This window comes from Halyomorpha halys, unplaced genomic scaffold (assembly GCF_000696795.3).
Source record: "Halyomorpha halys isolate HHAL.00 unplaced genomic scaffold, Hhal_1.1 Scaffold987.1, whole genome shotgun sequence".
Taxonomy (NCBI): Eukaryota; Metazoa; Arthropoda; class Insecta; order Hemiptera; family Pentatomidae; genus Halyomorpha; species Halyomorpha halys.
Window position 1 is genome coordinate 162187 of NW_027108701.1, and position 20782 is coordinate 182968.

Genomic DNA, 20782 nt, shown 5'->3' on the forward strand with positions numbered 1-20782 from the left:
GATGACTTGTAAGAGGAGAAGATGGTTGGGGTTGCAGTCAAAATGAAACATAAATAAGTTATATCAATTTATTTGTGTTTCATTTTGACCACACCCCCAACCATCTTCTCCTCTATCTAAATTTTTTTTTCATTTATAAATTATAATAGCAAGTGATATACTATCGAGTAGAAAAAATTAATAGTTAATTTTTGTCCAAAAAAAAAAATTCTAAATCTAACGTCTATTGACATGATTTCACACTTTTGCCTACAGTGTGTTTATTACTTTGACTATTATGATAAAATTTTCCTCTAAACATTATAATTTTAAGAGAACATAGTTTTTTGTGGCATTAGTGTTTAATCAAAGATGTTAAAATTAAAATTTTATATGATTAGTTGATGTGATATTTATGGATTGTTTATACATTTATTTTATACATTATGTTATATAGATTTATATATTACAATTATTAAATATAAGAAAAAAGTCCTGAAGACGAAGGAATACTTCGAAATGTTAATAAGTTTTTACTTTCATAAAAAGATATGCTGGAAAGTCATATCTAAATATTTATCCTTTTTTTTCTGCCTGATTATTAGAGCATAAATTTGAAATTCAAATATAAATGTTAGTTGATTAATTTACTATTTATAATTTAATTTTACTTATTTTAGGTTTTATGGGATCAAGCCACCTTCCCACTTCATGTCATTCTGTATATATTAAAGGTCATTGTTATCGAACTAATTTTCGACTTGTGTATAATCCCAAGGATTATGTTCATATTTGATTTGATAGTTTTAGTTGTTTTGAAATCATAATATCGGTTAATGTGCAATATAATTGTCAAATGAGATCCATAAAAATTTGAGGATCAAGAGAATCAGTTCTTAGACCTTTAAAGATAGTACTTAAACGCTCAGACTGGAATGTAAATTAATTGGTTATAAATATATTGTAAATACTGTTTTTATCTTCATATTAATTAGTTTATTTTTTTTTTAAATTATTACTTATTCTAAATATATTTATACTTATATTAAAGATTTAAAATCTATAAATTTACTATTAATTATTTTTAAAAGTTAAACTTTTGTACAAGAATTGTGTTAGAGTTTAAATTTCCGAGTTAATTATTCTTAATATTTACCTAGTCTCCTAATGAGAACTGAAATTAAATTAGTTAGATATTAGATTATGGTAGCACAGGGGCTTTCTAAAAATTTTGGTTTCAAGACCCTCTACTAAAACCGTTCAAGTAAAAGCTATGATGGAGATATTGTTGATCTTAGATGTAATCAAAGTTTCCAACTAAGATGTGAGCCTTCATATAGAGTTATAGAAAATAACAAACAAAAAGGTATAAAAGCAATGAAGAAGAAATATAGTCATAATATAAAATCCATAAGAAGGATATGATACAATGGAATAGAATGCTGAAGTATGTCTTTATCAGTGCTACTATATAGAGCAGAGCATTGGACAACCTTCAAAAAGAACTTGTTTACATTAACCATCTCAATAAATTGTCAAGAGGACAAAAGGAGACTGTACATGCACAAAAATAATTACGGATGGATTAGGTCTCATTGTAGGAAAAAATAGAGTAGTAGCTCAGGTGGTTAGGACATGCATGGAGGACACCCGGAAGACCAAATGGTATATAGTGGTGAAACCTGGAAGCCTAGGATCACATACAGGGAATATGTGGCGTGGGAAAAACAAGAGTAAAGACATGGAACTGAATAGCTGCAGATAGAAATGAGTAGCGGTTGTGGACTGAGGTTCGAGTTCGATACTGAAAGGCAAAAAAAGTAGCATACATAGAAATATCCAAAAATTTAAATAATGTGAAATTAATGAAAAAATGAGATTTCTTTTTTGTTCAGAAAAGTATATCCAATATGGTCTGACCAGATGTCAACATCTATTGATCAGTACTAAAATATCAGTATGAATTAGTACATAAAAATATAGAAGTTTTATTTGCTAAAAGAATATATAATAAAACATAAAATAATGAAGATGTGATTATGACTCTAAGTTGACATTATAGTTAAGGGAAAGAAATATGAGGCCATGGATGCATAATTGCTTAGACTACATTGCAAAATTGCATTTCATTTTGCTTTAAAAGAAATTTTTTTGGATTGGTCGAGTGCTTCTACCTATAGGAATATTTTAAATAAACATTGAATTAGTTTTTCAGACTTCAATATTGAAATTTACAAGATTTTGTGGTGTATACCACTTCTGCTCTAGTAGTCTCAAATAGAAAGATATAAGAGAAAAATGCTATATAAGAAGGAGAAAGAGAAAAAAGAAATATTTCTCATTGATTGTTTTGTGTGCTAATTAATTTTAACTTTATCCTATATTTTTTCTATTATATGCATTATTTGTTGCTTCTGTGGGAATTTAATTCAAATTATTGGCACACATTTAACAGAATATTACCCTGATAGCTTGATACCGTACTGCTATCAATTTCTTGATTGGTAAAGCGATGAAATTTATTCATTTATTTATAAATATTTTCTGTATAGTAAGGCTTTCAAGAAGTTAAGAAAATGTGATGATAAGTTACATTTAATGTTCGATATAATGTGAGTAAAAAATACTGTTTTTAACTTTTTATTACAACTATGAATTTTATTCATATGCAGTCCTTTTATATGTTGTGGAAAAAATCAAACTAAACAGTTGATTGGAACTATGCTCTTGTGTAAAGAGCCCCTGTGGTAACATAATACTAGCCTAGATATTACTTTTTTTTTAATTTTTAGTGTTATGACCTCATTAAAAAAAAATCTTCAGTATTGCTTCGTTCATTCGTATTTATGTTTCCTATATATTTAGGTGTAGGTTCATACTTTTTTCAATATAAATTAATCTTTAATTACTGTTTTTATACATAAAGTACCTAAATGATATAGGTTTTCTGTTATGTCAGTGTGCTTTTATTAGCATTTCTGCTTGGGCGGTTTTAGTTGTATTGTGCTTATTAATGGGATCATTTTTGCTCTGATACAAGACCCTCAGTAAGGCACAATACAAATCATAATACATTCAGGTGCAATTCATCTGCGAGATTATTAATTAAATTCCTGTTTAGACCTGTGTAAGTAAACTAACTGAACTTTTCATTTAAAAATGTTAAATTTGCATTGTACTACAACATTTGTACATTATCACTTGAATTACCCGCAGTTAAAATTTATATATTACCTGTTTGCAATCTAATATATATTTCTATTTCTTATCTAATATATAGTATATTTCTTCTTGATTTTATTGAAACATTCTATTGTTTTTAATCAATTCTGTAACTAAAATGAAGCATTCAAATAGCCCAATGCTTTCTATATTAAGTAAATCTAAAACAATTTTAATTAAAAACAATGTCAATTAAATCCACTATATCAAGATATCTTTCAATAATCATCACTGTGGTTACTAATTTTTTTTGTCAAATATGTGATGTATGGTGCCTAGTTATTAATCAGTTTTATGTATTGTTCTGTATGTGACTAACAATCTTTGTTATTTCATATTCATTTTTATAATTTTAGTAGTAATATTTATATATTTGTTATAGTTATTTAGGTTTGAAGAGGTTGTTTCATGAAAGAAGTAATGATTTTTTTTTTCTCTGTGGCTGAAAGATCTATATATCACTCCAATGCTTTCTGAATTACTTTACTTTTAGTCACTTAGTTTAGACTGAATATGTACAAATCAGCACAGTATAGATTTCAAATTGCAAAGACTTAATTTGTACCATAATTAAATAATAGCACTCTTAATTAGAAATTTTTATTAAATTTTCACATTTTTTCTTTAAATTCACTATGTTTGAAATAATAAGGTATTGCAAAATAATTGCTTATCTTGAAAATCTGGCCAAAACATAAAATGATTATTTAATTGAAAATCTCTTTATTATGCAAAAGATTTTGGTATATTTAATTACCATTACAATTTTAATTATTTACAGTAATTTCAAAGTATGAAATACAATACATATTTCCTTTTAAATTAAGTTATTTTGTAGCTCGATGATATTTAATTATGAATATAAAACCTCAAATTTTTCAATTAAAAATGGGTTCAAATGTTTTACTAAATAAGTATTTATCATTTAAAATAATTCATTAGCATATATTTTTCCCGTCCGCCTCATCTGTTATATTTATGTGTTTACCACCCTCACCATTATCTTATTCAGGTTTATACTTGCTGTTGAGAAAAGGGGTGTAAATTGATTCTGTTCTCATAAAAATTCCTTTTTATTAAAAGTTAATTAATTATTAAGTGGATTCATTTTAAATGCTCTTAAACTTTTGAATATCCTTTTAATTGACTATTTTTAAAATAGAAAGCTCTTATTTCATCTGTTGTGTCACTCCTGTGCGCAGTACCTTATCAGCAGGTAGCATCGAGCTAGGATTGCTACGGTCAGTCTCTTACCATGTTTCTGACTTGATGGAGATTTTTACCTTTCCTCTTGCACAAATGGTCGATTTGTTCTGGGCCCAATATCCTTGGTTCCACCATTAGGGACTGTTCATAGTGGATCTCGGTAATCCTCCTTTAGGTCCAACATCCTTGGTCAGCCTTAAGGTCTTCTACCATCAAGGACATAGTCCATACTCTTTATTGGACCTCGGGAACTTTCCATCCTAATGATATGGCCGAACTTATTCAGCTGGACAGACTTCCTTCATTGATAGGACTCTTAATTCTTCCCTGATTCTCATTATGGATGCAATCCCTTGTTCTCCCCACAATCGTTCTGTACAAGCATGTACTCCAACTTAAAGATGTGAAGTTTTATATTTCTGTTATTCCTTAAAAAATCATTATAGAATTTGCCCGTTAGTGATAAGTTTTGACTTACTCCACTTTTGCAGTCAAAAGATCATACGTTAGATATTATTTTTCTAAAATCATTTGCTTTCTAAAGGTATATTATACATCTATACTGATCTATTTCCACTTGGTTTTGAACCTGGGAAAATAATTCTTCTTTTGTTTGTTAATCATCAAATTATTTCTTAGTAATATATCTATCCTTTTTTATTGACACTAACAATGAGGGGCTGTTAATTATTCCAAATTAACAAAATTGAAGGTGCTTTAGAGGAAGCCAATTTATAAATTAGGCATTTAAACCCTGTTTTTAATGGAAATTAACGACTATTTCATGAAAATCATATCTAGCTAATATTTAAGACTACTTATTTGTACATTGATATAACAAGTTTAATCAAAGTCATCTAAGCCATTTTGCAATTAAAAAAAAAAAAACTATAAAACTGATAGTATAACGTATATTTTAGAGAAACAGTTTCGATAACATTGCATGCATGAATTACCTCAAATAAATAATTTGTTTTATTACACCTTTTTATTTTATTTATTATTATTTTTATTTTTTTTTTGAGCTATGCTATTCACATTCACATAGAGGCCATTTTACAGAGGGATCTGGAAGTATACATTCTTGTGAATGAAAACTCAGATCCTAAAATTTCACAATTGTAATACTTTTCCTTACTATGAATTCCTTAATAAGTAGATGGGAGTAAAAAGCATTCCTAGAGATTTTAAGGAAATTCCGAGGGCTGCAGTCATCAAGGAAAAATAGCTATTTGAAATATTTATTGATTGCCGACATTTTGGCATTCATCAGGACTGTTGTGTTGGGTGTAGATATTAACCTGGCAGGAGTGTCCTTTTCTGTCCCCTAAGAGGTGTTCCATAAGCGTTTTTCTCCTGGTACTTGATTTTTACTATTTTTTAAAAATATAATTGGATGTGATGATAACAAAAATTTTTATAATTACTTACAATATAATTTGAAATTGAAATAGTAAACTGTAGTTCTTCCATCAGGGGCTGAAGAATCCAAAGTTCGTAAAAGATCTAAGATTCTCTTACCTTTGCTTATAATTTAAGATAAGAAATGAAGAATGTGTCCAGATGAGCAAAATGCTCAAATGAGAAAAAAAATATGTCTCTTTAGGAGTGTACTATATATAATATGCTATAGAAATGCTCAGTCTTACCGTTGCAAGGAGGCCAGAGCAAAACCGAATTTAGTATAGGTGGAGAAGTAAGAGAGTTAGCAACATAAAGAAGCGGCAATAACAATATCAAAGGGTTAACGGGAAGTAGACAAAAGTATAAATAAAACAGATGAAATACTAGGAGAATATAGACGCTTATTTCTCAATATGAGCAAAATGCTGAAGGCTAAATCTCTCTCTAGGTTAAGAGACATTCTCAAAGTCTCTTTGTTCCATTGTTTACATCTCTACCCTACACAACAACCCCGATGAAGATCTAAATTGTGAGCTGAAATTTCTGCGACCAATATATAATTGAAATATCTATTTTTTCTTCTTTACCACAGCCCTGGCGATCTCTTTCAAATTCGCATGTGGTCAATCATCTATATGTAATATTCCTGAAGAGATATGATTTATTCTTATTTGAAACTAAAAAAATAAAACGAATAAATTTTAAAATTAAAAATTGTTTTATCATTTCAATTAGTATTTTTATTTTATTTTTAAATAATAAACTTTGAAATGAGCTATTTAGATTAATACAAAAGGTCTGTCACTTATTCCGGTGTTTTTTCTTTTTATTTTGGCCAGTTTTTAATGTTCGAAACCACCAAGCATTTGTTTCATTTTATTACTCTGCTAATATTGTTAGTATTTTAAGCATAAATATTTTTCTTTCACTTCTGCTTTTATTTCTATGATCCATTGAGGTTGGTTACAATCTATGACTAATAAACTGTTTTATCTTTCTTCTTTTAATCTGATTTTTACTATAATCTTACCTTCTCACTTCTATCAGTATGCATGGTTCTTATAATTTCTATCAGCACATTTATTTCAACTAAAGGTAAATAAGAAAACATTAATAAATATATGTAAATATGTACAAGTATTTTTTTACTTCATACTAAGATGGGATCATTATTACTATCGTAAAGATTTTATTATACCATAGAATTATAAAAAGAATTACTACGAGGAAGGGTCAAGTGCATGGGATGTATTATGGTGATTTGGGGCAACTGCATTTTTCAGGCAAAATCAAAACAGGTATTTTATAAATTATTATTGTGACCTTACAGTACTCAGCTGTAGTGTAAAACTAGCCAAATGCTTTTTTTTTTTAATTTACCACCATTCAAAAAGTCGGGCACATCTTTGTAAATGTTGGATGTTATTTTCTCTTCTGATTTCACTTTAGAACTAAAGTACTATTTGTTTAAACTGATTGGAAAAACAAAATTCCCCTTCCGTTTCTTTAAGCTCTTAATATAAAACTTCAGTTTCATTGCTCATTTAACCTGTGTAACGTTTTAACCTTTTTTTACTCTGTTGACTTTGCAGGGAAAAAATACATAACTCAATGAAATTTTGACCAATTGAAAATATTATTGCTGGTCTGTACTTTAGGGAGAACAGATTTCATGACCTTGCCCCAAGAGCCATTCAATTCAAACAAAAGAAAAATTATAGTCAATTACGCTCGCACCCTATATCTTTGGGGTGATTTTGTACTTATGCCTACATTGAGATGTTTGAATTTTTATTATTATAAAATGAATAGACTAGTTGATTCAAAGTTTATAGAAAGGAATGACATTTTTATTGACTAATTTTCAAAATTAAATTATCAATAATATCATTAGAAGTCATAATTTTAAAATTTTAGTCTGCACTCGTCCTATCTTTCCTTAATAGTAACAAATTCAAAAATGTTTAATATAAAAATTATTTTTAAAATGTAAAAATTCATAATTTTTCTTGTATTATAAATATATTGTTGCTTTGCTTTAATAGTAGTACTTCTAATATAAAAAAAAATATTTCCTTAATTTTGTATTTGACATTCTGTAAATTGTATCATTTACAAGCTGGGTTCAACTTAAGCCATCCCTAATAGATTTGAGATAGTCTACAGAACGACCCTAGTAAAAAAAAAAAAATAACCTCAGTCTATGGAATACGTTTATTCAAAATAGAATAAAAAAAAAATTATATTTCTCAGATGTATACATATTCTTAGATAATTAATATAAATTATTAATGTTATTTAAAAAAAATCAAAAAATGTCATAGAATGTAAACCCACCTTTATTGGTTTATTTCAACTATGATCTTTATACAATTTAGCTTCACTTGTTTTGCACTGATATTAGAAAAGTGTAGATTAAAAATTTATTGTTTTCCCTATTTGACCTCTTCATTAGTGAGAGAGATGATTGTAATGTTAACTTTCAATTTTTTCACTTTTAAATTATAATGTTCTTTTTCTTGCTTATGATAATCTTAGATCATCTGAGGTACATTTGGCAGACATATATCTCTATTCCCTAGCTTTTAAAAACTCCTAAATTCTCGAAGATGTGACTTTATTTTGCTTTTCCCATTGAACATTTAATTGAATAAATCATTGTTTGGAGTATATTTAATTAATTTGTGTGTTTATACTGTTGATAAAATATAATTGTTCTTTTAATTAATATTTTCAGTTTACTTGTAAGCCCGAATAGAATTAAGTGTCTATACTTCGCTTTCCTTTCTTCTCATTATAGATTGTCTGAGAGTTATTACATGAACTATATCTAAAATGATCTAGGTAACAATCAAATCCACATTGCTTCAGATTCAAATAAATGAAATAATTTTATTGGTTATTTATAATTAGTTCTGGTGATTTTTTTTTTTTTTGTTGTACAATGTGTTAGTACAAGATTAATGTATTTCTACATCCATTCATTATTCATTTAAGTAATTTAACTTCCTTTGAGTCATTGAAGAAAAAAATGTCTTGATTTTAAGAATTTATAATAGAATTAGGTGTCTGTCAAAATTTTTGAAAATGCAGATTTACTAACTCTTGTTTGATATTCTGTTATAATTTTCGGTTATTCATGGTTCTGACTTACATTACATTATTTTTTTCGAATCTGTTTCAAAGATTTCGAATTTTTTTAAGAGCTGTTTTAGATCTAAATATCTCATTATTGTGGATTCTGTTTCCCAATGTCTCAAACGATTTAGCTCTGATTTTGACAAGAAAACTTACATTGTCCAAATTAATCAATATTTTATCCCAATAAAGCAGTGATAATTCTCTTTAATTAAATATTTAAAGAGCACTGTTTACTGTTGAATATTTTATTCAATAATTGTTGTGATTAATTTTGTCAATGGTCAGTGCTCTTGGTGGTTGTCATTAGAATTTTTGATGAAGTATGATTTTGTTTTATGGTCTATGTTGATTTATCTGAATTTAGATCCATGTTTTAAAAAATAATATTTTTATAAATTTTGTTTAAACTTTTGTCATTTTTGACCATCTTTTTCTTCCTATTTAATTGATGTTAAGTTACAGGACCATTTGTAAATGAACCTGATTGTGGTAATTAATGTAAATTTGTAATTTATTGATTTATAAATTTAAAAATAGGGTTTATTGTAACATCTCCGTTGGCTTGAATTACACATTTTCATTTTGTGTTCATTGCTGCAAGGTTTATTCATGCCATAATTTTGCACGAATTATACTTCTTTTTCTAAAGTAGGTAATTCCCAAATTTTTACCATGTGTTATGACAAAAACTCATGAGGATTATTAGAGATATAAATATAAATAACAAATAGTATTTATAAATAAGAAAATAAACTGTAACTAAAACTTTTAAAAACACAAGATAAGCAACCATTGGCAAACAAGATATAGGGCAGTAGTTCTCATGATATCCACTAGGAGCGCTCTAACAAGAGGATTTTTTGGAAGAAGCTTTTTATTTATTTACTTTTTTATCTACAATTTAATCTACAATATATCTTCAACAATTTAAATTATTTATTGTCAAATTAATAATAAATAATGAGTATCCCATAGTGTGATTGTGTAAATAACAAGCTTTGTACATGAATGTTGGGCCTGCTTAATTTCTGTTCTAATCTTACTATCGCATCAATTAGAGCATGCCGTATATCCGCAGAGATAAGATATCTATTTCCACATATAGCTTGTTTCTTTATTTGTATATTTACACCTGTGGCTTAAATGTCTTTCACTTGGCTTGGTTGAAGGCTGGAACGAAAGTAAGGAGAACCATGTCTTTCATGCCGAGTACACGGGATAGGCTGTTGTAGACTCAGCACAGCTGCATGCCGCACTGCAATGCATATCTGCGTTATAGTCTTCTTAGTAGGAGGCTTCATGAGTAGTCTGCATTTTATTTTAGTTTTGAGTTAGTTATGCATTTTTCTTGTATGGGTGATTCTCAAACAATGGGTAATTTTCAAGTACCACTTGAATAAAATGATTTCTAAGGATCAGTATAAATTCTTGTTGGCCAAAGTAGTCTTATAATATGGTAAGCATTTCTTCAGTAGTAGACACAATGACTGAATTATATTACTATGTTCTATTTACCGTGAGCACTTCGATTATCATCGCTATGGCAATGGTTGTCTCAGAGCAACATTTTTACATTAAAATATATCTTAACTCTTTTTTCCTCAGAAAATAAAAATCTAGTCACAACTTAAAGCTTACAAAAACTATTTTAGTTGATTTTTTATCCTGTTAAAACATAGTGTTGAGTATTTCAAAATATATCCTGGGAAAAAAAGTCATTGTCATGTGAACAAATAAAATAATAGAAAACTTTTATTTACTTCTGAGATTCTGAAAGGTTCTGGCAATGTTGGAGTTCTAAACATGAGGGTCACCACTTTGTCTCTTATTCCTTTCACATTGTTCAGCTGAAAAGAAAAGTGACATGACAGTATACAGAGTATTCTCAGTAATCCAAACTAATGTTTTAAAAAAAGTTTTTAGTTAGTTTCTATAACGGGTAATCTAATTCCAATGAAAGTGTTCATAGTATATTTTGTTGGAATTATAAATACATATATGTTGTATAAATAATTTGATTCTGTAAAACTAATTTAATTAATTGTAGAACTATGTATAATTCAAACTTTGTTGGTGTACTTTTTTTTTATATAACATTTTAATAAAATAAATCCATACAAAGAGTAATTTTTTTTTTAATTTATACTTTTTTTACTCATAAATAAACTACCTTATAATTTTAACAAATTAAATCATCACTTAGTATAATAAGGATATAAAATGTATAAGAAAACAAAAATATAACCATCCAAAATACGGCTAGTTTTTTTATTTAATACCTGATCGGCCTTAGATGGTTGATATAACAGCTACATTTACGGCTATTGGCCAGTGATATTATAAAACTTGTAGAACCTGACAAAAAAAAAAAGAATAAAGACTTCTTTATAGAAGATTAATTTTTTAAAACTTCAAACTGTCAAATTTTCAAAAAATAAATAAATAAAGTGGTACTTTCATATTGTTGAATTTTTTTTTGTACTATTTTTCTTAAAACTTTCTATAATCCGTACACCTCCCTACAGCAACTATTTTGGATTACCGAGATTACACTGTATTTTGATTTTACATTGTTGTGATTTGATATAGTTAATGACCTTTTGTTTAATTTTTCGCATTTCATTATGAGTAATTTTTATTGATCTTATGAAATGAGATCTTAAAATTAATAATTGGACATTAATTCAACGTTAAATTGTTTTCTTAAGTTCATTTTACTATTGTTGTGATTTTTTATGATTTCATTATCATGGGATCTTTTTGGCCACAATAATGGATGAGTAATAAAAATTTTTAATTAAAACTTATGTTTGGATTTCGCGTTCAAGTTTTTCTTGATAGCGGTTTTAGATAAGAACTAATCTAAAAATTCGACATTTTTGGAGATGAGCTTTTTTTTAAAAAAATTGTCCATTATATGAGAATCACCCATATAAAGATGGGATGTAATATTTTAATACCTTTCAGTCAAAGTAATTGTTAACATTTAAGCTAAATATCATATCATAATTAGGAATAAGGTTCATGACACTGCCTGGAGAAAAGTTTGGTGTTACTTTTTTATTCTATATCATATGTTCTTTTGTTTTGAATGTCTACTTCCATCTTACAGTACCCTCTCGTTAATCCAGTTTCAATTTTTAAAAACTATACAATTTTTTTCAAACAAATAAACTTCTGTGGTAAATTATTCCATTACTGGATTACTATGAGAGTACTGTATTGTTGAAACTTAGATGTGATAATTAAAAAAATGTATACATAATTTTGTGCAATATTTAAATGGGTTTCAGTATCCATTGCAATAACTTTGTTATATCGTCTTCAACAGCATTTATATGAATTTGTTCTTGTGAATGTTGCAATATATATTGTTTGTTTTATAAACTGTATTTTTTAGTTATAAATTTCAAAATTTATATTAACAAGAAAATATTTATGTAATGTTGCCTCTTTTTAGTTTGATTGTATTTTTTTTTTTTTTGTTTTTGTACTTAATTACTATCATATTAGCCATTAAAATTGCCATTGAAAAAAATGACTTAGAATAATTCTATCATGATGTTGATTAAAATTATTTTAAAAACATAGCAAGTCTTACAACTTAATTTTTTAAGTGATTTAATCTTTGACAATAATGGTGCGTTCTTAATTATCAGTTGTTTGTTACTAAAAGTTATATTGTTAAATTTATTAAACAAAATTTGTCTTTTGTTGGTTATCAAATTTTTTATTTGTTATAAATTTTACTATAAAATCACAATGTCCATTAATAGTCTTATACAAGATGAAATTATACTTTATCATATAAAGGGGTACAAATATAGAAAGTAAATTTTACTAATCTTATTTTTTTACTTAAAGAAAGAAATTCTCAGTTTCAGCTTTCCATGGACTAAAAGAACTTGTGACTTATTTTATCTTTATTCTGGTAATTTATGTCAATTAATATTTTTTTTTATTACATCTTCCCTCAGTTGGTATTGCATAATGACGCATTATTTGCATATTGTATTGAATTTACGTATGCCTTAATTTCACATTATTAATAATTTCCTTTTATTTGTTATATATATATTTTTCAATTTGTTTAAATGATTTCAGGGGAACCTATTTATTTATAATAGGAATGATAATATTTAATTGTAATGTAGACTTGGTACAGAGAGTTATGCATTAGAATACTTCTTATGAACTTCTCTCCTTTCTTGTGGGTTGTCTAAAGGGCGCCCATATCTATTTTCTATCTTCTATCCATCAGCCCAATAGGAGGATATCAATTAATTTTAAAAATAATTTTTCTATCTAACAATTTTTGGGAAAATTGAAAACTTTAAAAGTTCCAATTATCCTTTATTAATTAATTATATGATGTTTAAGAACCTTTTTTGTCCATTTTCAAATACCCTTCCCTGTATATTTATAATTAAATTATTAAAGTCTGTTAAAACATTTGAACATATTAATTTATTTGAATTACATGTTCTTTTCATAACTTTATTATATTTCTTTTTAGGACTTTATTTTACACTTTTTTATTCTTTATACCATCCGAATGACGTTTCAAGCTCTTCTACCCATTATTAAGTTTTATAAAAAAAAATATTTACAATAAACAGTTTAATAATTATTAAACAGTTACAATCTACCAAGTTTACATTGCATTTTAGTAAACAATTTTTTACACATTTACATACAAATAATTCAATATTTAACTATTTATACACATTCACTTATTTATACAATTTATAACCATTTACACATCTAAAATGTTTTTGAGATTAAGCCAAATTGTTTAGTTATTGTTCTTATTATTAATTTGGGGACATATGTCATTTTAAATTGAAAATGAAATTTTCATATATTCCAAATTTAATACAAGTCCTATTTTTTTTTTCTTTAGTGCTGTTGTCCAAAAATGTTTTTCTTTTAAATTGTACGATTTTCTTTCTGTCAATCTGTTTATCTAAATTTCAGTGGACTGTAAATATTTTTATTTGTAGAGCATGATAATGGGCAAAAGAGCCCAAAACGTTGTTTAGATGATATAAAGAATAAAGAAGTGGATAAAGGGTATAAAATAAATTTCTGAAAATAAATATAATAAATTTTAACAAATAAAACCCTTTGGAACTTAGTTGTGGGATTACAACTGTTTATTTATTTTTATAATTCTTGTCATATTTATTAATATATCTGTATGAAGGTTATGTATTTAAAATCTTAAATATTTGATTTAATCCAGTTAATAAATTATTACTTTTTAATATACAACATACTTCAGCAGTATTTTATATTGTCCATTGTGTTTCTTTTACTAAACTGTGCTCTGTATGATCGTATGATAGTAACTTGTGCCTTGAGATGCTACATACAGTAAATATTGTTATATCAGCACTAGCCTGCATGGTCCATTAGATGTTTATTTTATTAATTATGTCAATATAATGCTATCCAATTCCTTTAATATCCATTTTAATTTACCCAGAAAATATTTTATAGAACTCATAACTATTTGAAAATAGTGGGCGCTATTATTTTAAAAAAGAATATTAAGTCAATTTATGAAATTTTACTTTATTTGTTACATTGACAGTCATTCGAAAAAATTCTAATCAAAAGATCTACTATCTTAATTTTAACCCTCTAACTGAGAAATCAATTTTTATTACATTACCTGTGACCATCCTTAAAAATTATTGCTATAATTTTATGAGTTAATAATATTTAAATTTTAGCTTGACTTTTTTTCTTAAATTATTATATTTTTGAGTTTCAGATAAAAAATAAGTAATATAGAGTGTTTAGTCCTGTCAATTATTTATTTATGAAATTAATGTATAAAAATATGATGTATATTTTGTTTAAAACATATAATGCTTGAGACTTACTAGGTTGTTTGAAGAAAAATAAGTTGAACAATCCATTCTTGTTCATTTTAATCTTTATTAAACATAAGCTACTAAGATTAAGCAAGTGGAAAGCTGAAAGATATCGTACAATATTTTTCATTTTTTACTTAATAACTTATACTTTACATTGAATACATGAGACCAACTATAGAAGTTAAAATTTTAATCTACATATTTTAAAAAAATTAACCATTACCTTTAAAAGACAAATTATATTTCCATTTTTAAAGTAATTTTATGCTAAAGCTTAACCCTTTAACTGTACTGAACAAAATTTTAATGGGTTACTGCTTCCAGCATCCTTTTTTTATATTTAAATTTTTTATTACTTTTTAAAAATTGTTACCATAACCTAGTTATGTCTATTAATAAATTATTTATTTTAATATTAATTTATTGACTGTCAAATGTTATTTTATTATTTTAATAAATATATATATATATGTATCCTTAAGAAAATAAAACTGCTTTTGGTGCTTCTCTTGCCATATAAAAAAAATTAATTAAATTTATGTTTCGATAATATCTGAGGGGTTATTATAATAACATTACATATCTATAATTATTAATGCATGTTTCAAATATGCTAATCATACATACCCTGTGCCATTGGTGCCTTACCTGTTATTTTTAATCTTCCTCGTAAACTAACCTAAATGTGATATTAATTGCTAACATATTTGTAATCATTTTTAATGCTTTCATTTTAATGCTATAAACATGAAAAATAAACATTCCACTTATCCATTGTGTTCTGTGATCGATATATATTGTCCAGTGTTGTATTCAGAGTATTAAATAATTTTTTTTTTAGATTATAGTTGATACCACATTGTTATATATGTATTTTTTGCTCATTGATGAATTTATTTTAAGTCAAAAATTTAATATTTAATTAAAATAGTCGTAAAGATTGTTATGGTTTTTAAATATGTTACAATTTAGTATTTTAACTGTTATCACTTAATTTTAGGACATAATTGCTTGGCATATCCCTAAATGTAAACAAAATCTGCTTATTTATATTATATAAATAACATTTTGTGAATTATGTAAATTTTAATAAAAACAGCCTTTTCCTTTAATGTGTTCTTAGTATTCTTAGCTATCACCCAATTGAAGAACCTCTCTCTCTCTAAAATATTTTGATTGGGGAATTTTACAAAACAATTTTTCAGTGTAAAAAATTTCTTTTTGAGCAACTAGTGCTAGTAATGATTTATCCTTTCTTTCATTTTATAATTTTTTTTTTAATGGTAAAACTACCAAACTCAGTGAGTCTTGGGATGAAAACAGCAGTGAAGACGAGTTGCACATAGACATTTATGCAGACAGATTTAACAAAATAAATATCCAAGCAGATGATATTATCTTAACACGGAAAAAACAAAGAAATTTTATTGATAGTAATAGCGCTACAAGTAGTGTAAATGAAAACATCTCTGTATAAGACACATCAAGTGAAGAATGGAAATCTTGCTTGTTTCTTAAGTTGTAATATATAATATGATTCCAGGGTGTACATTTCACATTTTTTAATTTTGGCCCATTTTTCGTTTTCTTGACAAAGTGTCACGTTGCTGATAGAACATCCGCAACGGTGCAGACTGCAAAGATCTAATTTAATCAAAGGCAAAACTTTTTTTCATCTATGAAAAGTTTGAAGAATATTTTTAGAGAGAGACCTTTAATTAGATACTCCTTACCCATTAGCTAAAACAGTGCATCAACTTTTCTTAGAATGTCTGCAGGTTTTAAATTTATTGTAGGTAGAATTTAATAAAATAAAATGATATTTTTAGTTATTCTTAAATTGTATTTTTTGTGCTAAAAATCCTTACAATTCAATTTTAGTGTAACCATTCTATTATGGTAAAGATGGATAATAAAATTAATTAATTGTATTGTAATCAGACTTTACAAACACTGTAATTTCAATATTATTGATTTAAATTTCATTGCTTGTGTTTTTTTAATATAACATACTATTATACTAATACCGCAAATATTATAACAATAATTTTAAAAATGCGTTGATAACAATCTATAAACTTCCACGGGAAGCCAATGATTTTTTTAGTAATATTTACATTAAAAATATTTTGAAGAGATTTATTTACAATTATGAATACTTTAATTATTTACATAACAAATGTTCAGAAAAACGTTTGGCTGAGCTTAGCATCTTTCAAAAACTTTATAAAGATCTGGTAGTGAAGTTAGAAGTAGCATGGTCCCGTCTTCGGCAAAATGCTTTGGTGGAAGTAAAGTTTTTTTCAAAGCCGGAACAAGGATATGCTCTAAGGTCCACTTCCAATTATGTCCTTCCTAGATAATTAAAATTATATAATAGAGAAAAGGTGTAGAAGAAAATATTGACAAGCTGTTTCAATTTTACCTTCAAAAATATGATACGATAAAGTGCATATTGATCAATGATTTCAAAGTGTTGCTAAGTATATTTCCATTAACATAACGAATAATATAATTAAAGGTTCTCTCTTTTAGGAAAATTACAAGTTTTCAAATAATTTTTTGACCGAAAATATTTAGGTATAAAATCTAAATCTGTTCAATCAAAAAAATAATTATTAAGTTAGTGAAAATATACTTAGCACCACTGTGAAGTAAGTCAACGATATCATGATAATTCCAAAACTTTTCAACTAAGTATGTATTATACTGTAGTTAGGAGGTTTTGAAAGGAAGGTTGGGATATGTTATTACTATTATTGGTATGTAATAACACAATTTTAATTTTATAAAAATATTCAAATTTAATGTACAAAAATTAAAACAAGTCTTGTTTAGAAATGAGTACTTATAATATTCTTTTAAGTAAAAATCCCCATTTTTCCCAAAATGTCACATACCACCTTCATCCACTCATATCTTCAAATACATACCAGCTTCATAAACATAAAACTGCAATTTTATTCAAAGAACTGCCCATTATTAACTATACACTTTCACGATTTTTGGATTATACACCGAAAAAACTTATAAAGATAGGGGAAAAAAAGAGAATAAAACATAAAACAAACCTGTTAGCTTGAAATCTTACCGTCAAGTGGGTTCTGCGGCGCGAACAGCCAGACTTAGGATTAAAAATACGTTACAGAGATGACAAAGTGTTTTTTTTAGAAGAAAGGTTGCAAGTGAGTAAAAAATAGAAAATTGAAAATATTTAGAAGAGGAAAGCATGTGAGAGGTTTAATATTTTTTAAAAACATTATCCTAAGTCAAATACATTAAAAATTATACACATGAATCAGTTAATTATTCTTTTGTTTGAGAGTAGGAACTTAAGCTAAAATGCTTCAATAAATTTTCTTTTGATCCCTTTCTCTCATATCTTTATTCTTCTCCGTTTGAGAAAAGATAAAATAGAATAGAAAAAATTCAATAAAGAAAATAAAAAAATTCATGAAAGGATGTTATGACACTTTCTATTCACGCCTCATTTATATATAATATTTACTCTTCCTTTTCTGCACCCAAATATTCAGAACTTTGCTATTTTCATGAATTAAATTATTAACTTAAACTTACGTATTCGTTAAGAGTATCCACATAGCAATAAAACTTAGCTGTTTCCCTGCAGATCCCTTCAAAGCAAGCCTTTTCTTCTTTCCAGTCTACATCACACGCCAAACGAAGAATGTAATTCGGTAAGCGAGTGATGTCAGGCATATATTTGTCTGAAACATTAAAAAAATTATTTTAAATAGTTAACAAAAAAATTAACCAAATACACTTTATTACATCTAATAATTAAGCAAAACCCCATTAGGAGGAAGACAAAATAATAAGTAACAGGGTGAGGAGGTATAACCCTACTCTCCTTCAAAGTAAAGGTGAAACTGAGAGCCATGCCCATGGAGCTTAGGTTTACATTGAAGTTAATAGGAATGTCTACCATTGTACTATAAACTAAAACAGAAGGCAGCCAGGGATTGGCTCGGACTCTTCCCCTACTCCTCTACTTTTCATCAAGGCCGGCCTTTTTGGTTTCACTTTTCCAACCAGCTTTCCCCTTCCTCCAATGTAAGTAAAGTCAGGTTATTTTTAAATAGTAAATAAATAAACATGATACAGTTTATTAAAAATAATAATTAAAGAAATAATGGTAAGTAAAGTCAGGTTTTTTTTTTTTTAATAATTAACAAATAAACACTTTATTAAATCCAATTATCGAGGAAAACCTTATTATGAGAAAAAAAATTCATGGCAAGTGAGATTATTCTTTAAATAATTCAAAAATTAACGTAACAGTATGTGTTAAATTTAATGAGAAGGTGGTCACGCAATAAACAAAACTTATTTATTTGTGCCGATGTTGCAACAAGAATTTTAGGACTTCATCAGGCCTGAAAAAACAAAACGAAATAACAACCATTATTCAGAGAAACATAAAAATAAAATAATAATAAAGCTTAGAAATATACATAACAATAAATTAAGTAAATAGTATTTGATACTAATGGAAGATAAAATATAATATTGTAGAAGTAAGAATTATGGAAAACAAATGATTAAAAAATCAGACAGTGCTCATGTAAATAAAGAAATAAATATAATGAAAGGTGTGGAATTATATTTATCTCTTTATTTCCCTGAGCACTGTCTGGTATTTAATACTTTTTTTATCATATATTTTGTATAATTCTTACCCCTACAATATTACATTTTATCTTCTATTGGTATCAACTACTATCTAGTTAATTTATTGTTATATATATTTCCAAGCTTGTTTATTATTATTTTATTTTTATGTTTCTCGGAATTAAGGTAGTTATCTGGTTTTGTTTTTTTAACCCTGATGAAGGCCTGAAATTCAGGTCGAAACATCGGTACAAATACATAAGTTTTGTTTATTTGTGTATCTTTGCTAACCGCATTTCCCAACCATTTTCTCCTCATATCAATCTACAGGCAACTATTAAACACCTCATTAATGAATAATTATATTATAAAAAAGTATTTGCAACCTATGTTTTTATACCAATCTTGAACTTGGTGCGTTGGTAAGAATTAGATTTCAATCAGTTTGAAGTGGATCAATTAATTCCTTTCCAGCAAGAATCCTCTATCGTGGTGTCTAACAATTTCCGACTTTTTCATGAGTTTTCCTAACTTAGTACTATTACCGCAGATTTTCAGGACTTGAGAAGAGAATCTGGTCATTGCCAGTAAATATTTGACAAAGCTCTCTGGGCCAATAACGTTTAAACTTTGAGGAAGGTTTAAACTTGAGAAAGGTATGTGGATTAATAAGACAATAACCGCTTTGTCAGTTATACCAATAGCCTTTAGCTTGCTTTTATGAAACATAACAGTCTTCCATTGTTAAAAAATTTACTGATCAAAAGGCATAATAACTTAAGTATAAGTTCAATATTATAATAAATTAGTAGTTACCTAATAGAAGAGGAATGCTCAGCAATCTTTTTTCATTATCTATTTCTATAGAAAAATAATCCGATAGCATTTCAGCCTTTGTTACAAGGACCTGAGAAACAGTCTCGGCTAACATTTCCTTCTTACCATCTTCTTCTTTCCATTTTGATTCAGGATCTTCCAATCCCAGCATTGCCAAATCATAAAGAGAGAGGCCACTCTTAATAAAAAATTAAACATATATATTTAGTAAAAAATATATTAAAAATAAATCAAACAATTTTCATGTTTTGAAATTTGTAAGTATAATTACCTTGAATTTTATGGCTCCGAAATTTCCGAAATCATAAAGCATAGTTTGGAAAAATAATTCTTCTCTGTAAAAATGAATTTTTATGTTTTTTTTTTTTTTTTTAATTTCATCAACACCTTAAAACACATCATTCTGGCTTTACACAACAATAATGTTCTCTTTTGTCATAAAGTGTAATAATGTTTGATATTAAATGAATTAAAAT

General features: G+C 26.8%; 2 protein-coding genes across 4 annotated transcripts in view; one reads left to right on the forward strand and one right to left on the reverse strand.

Moving 5' to 3' along the window:
• LOC106687592 (switch-associated protein 70) overlaps positions 1–15949 on the forward strand; it is a 29465-nt gene extending 13516 nt beyond the window's left edge. For 2 of the 3 annotated variants that reach the window (XM_014431572.2, XM_067046981.1), the window contains exon 11: positions 660–15949. In XM_014431572.2, coding sequence (XP_014287058.1) covers positions 660–806 — 147 coding nt within the window. In that variant the 3' untranslated portion in view covers positions 807–15949. The remainder of the gene's footprint in view (positions 1–659) is intronic. The other variant, XM_014431573.2, reaches the window with a different exon arrangement.
• Positions 15950–16695: 746 nt separating this feature from the next.
• Mlh1 (DNA mismatch repair ATPase Mlh1) overlaps positions 16696–20782 on the reverse strand; it is a gene marked incomplete in the record, with an annotated part of 14156 nt that continues 10069 nt past the window's right edge. The window contains 4 exon segments of the mRNA XM_067046980.1: positions 16696–17192; positions 18417–18565; positions 20286–20484; positions 20578–20641. Coding sequence (XP_066903081.1) covers positions 17043–17192; positions 18417–18565; positions 20286–20484; positions 20578–20641 — 562 coding nt within the window.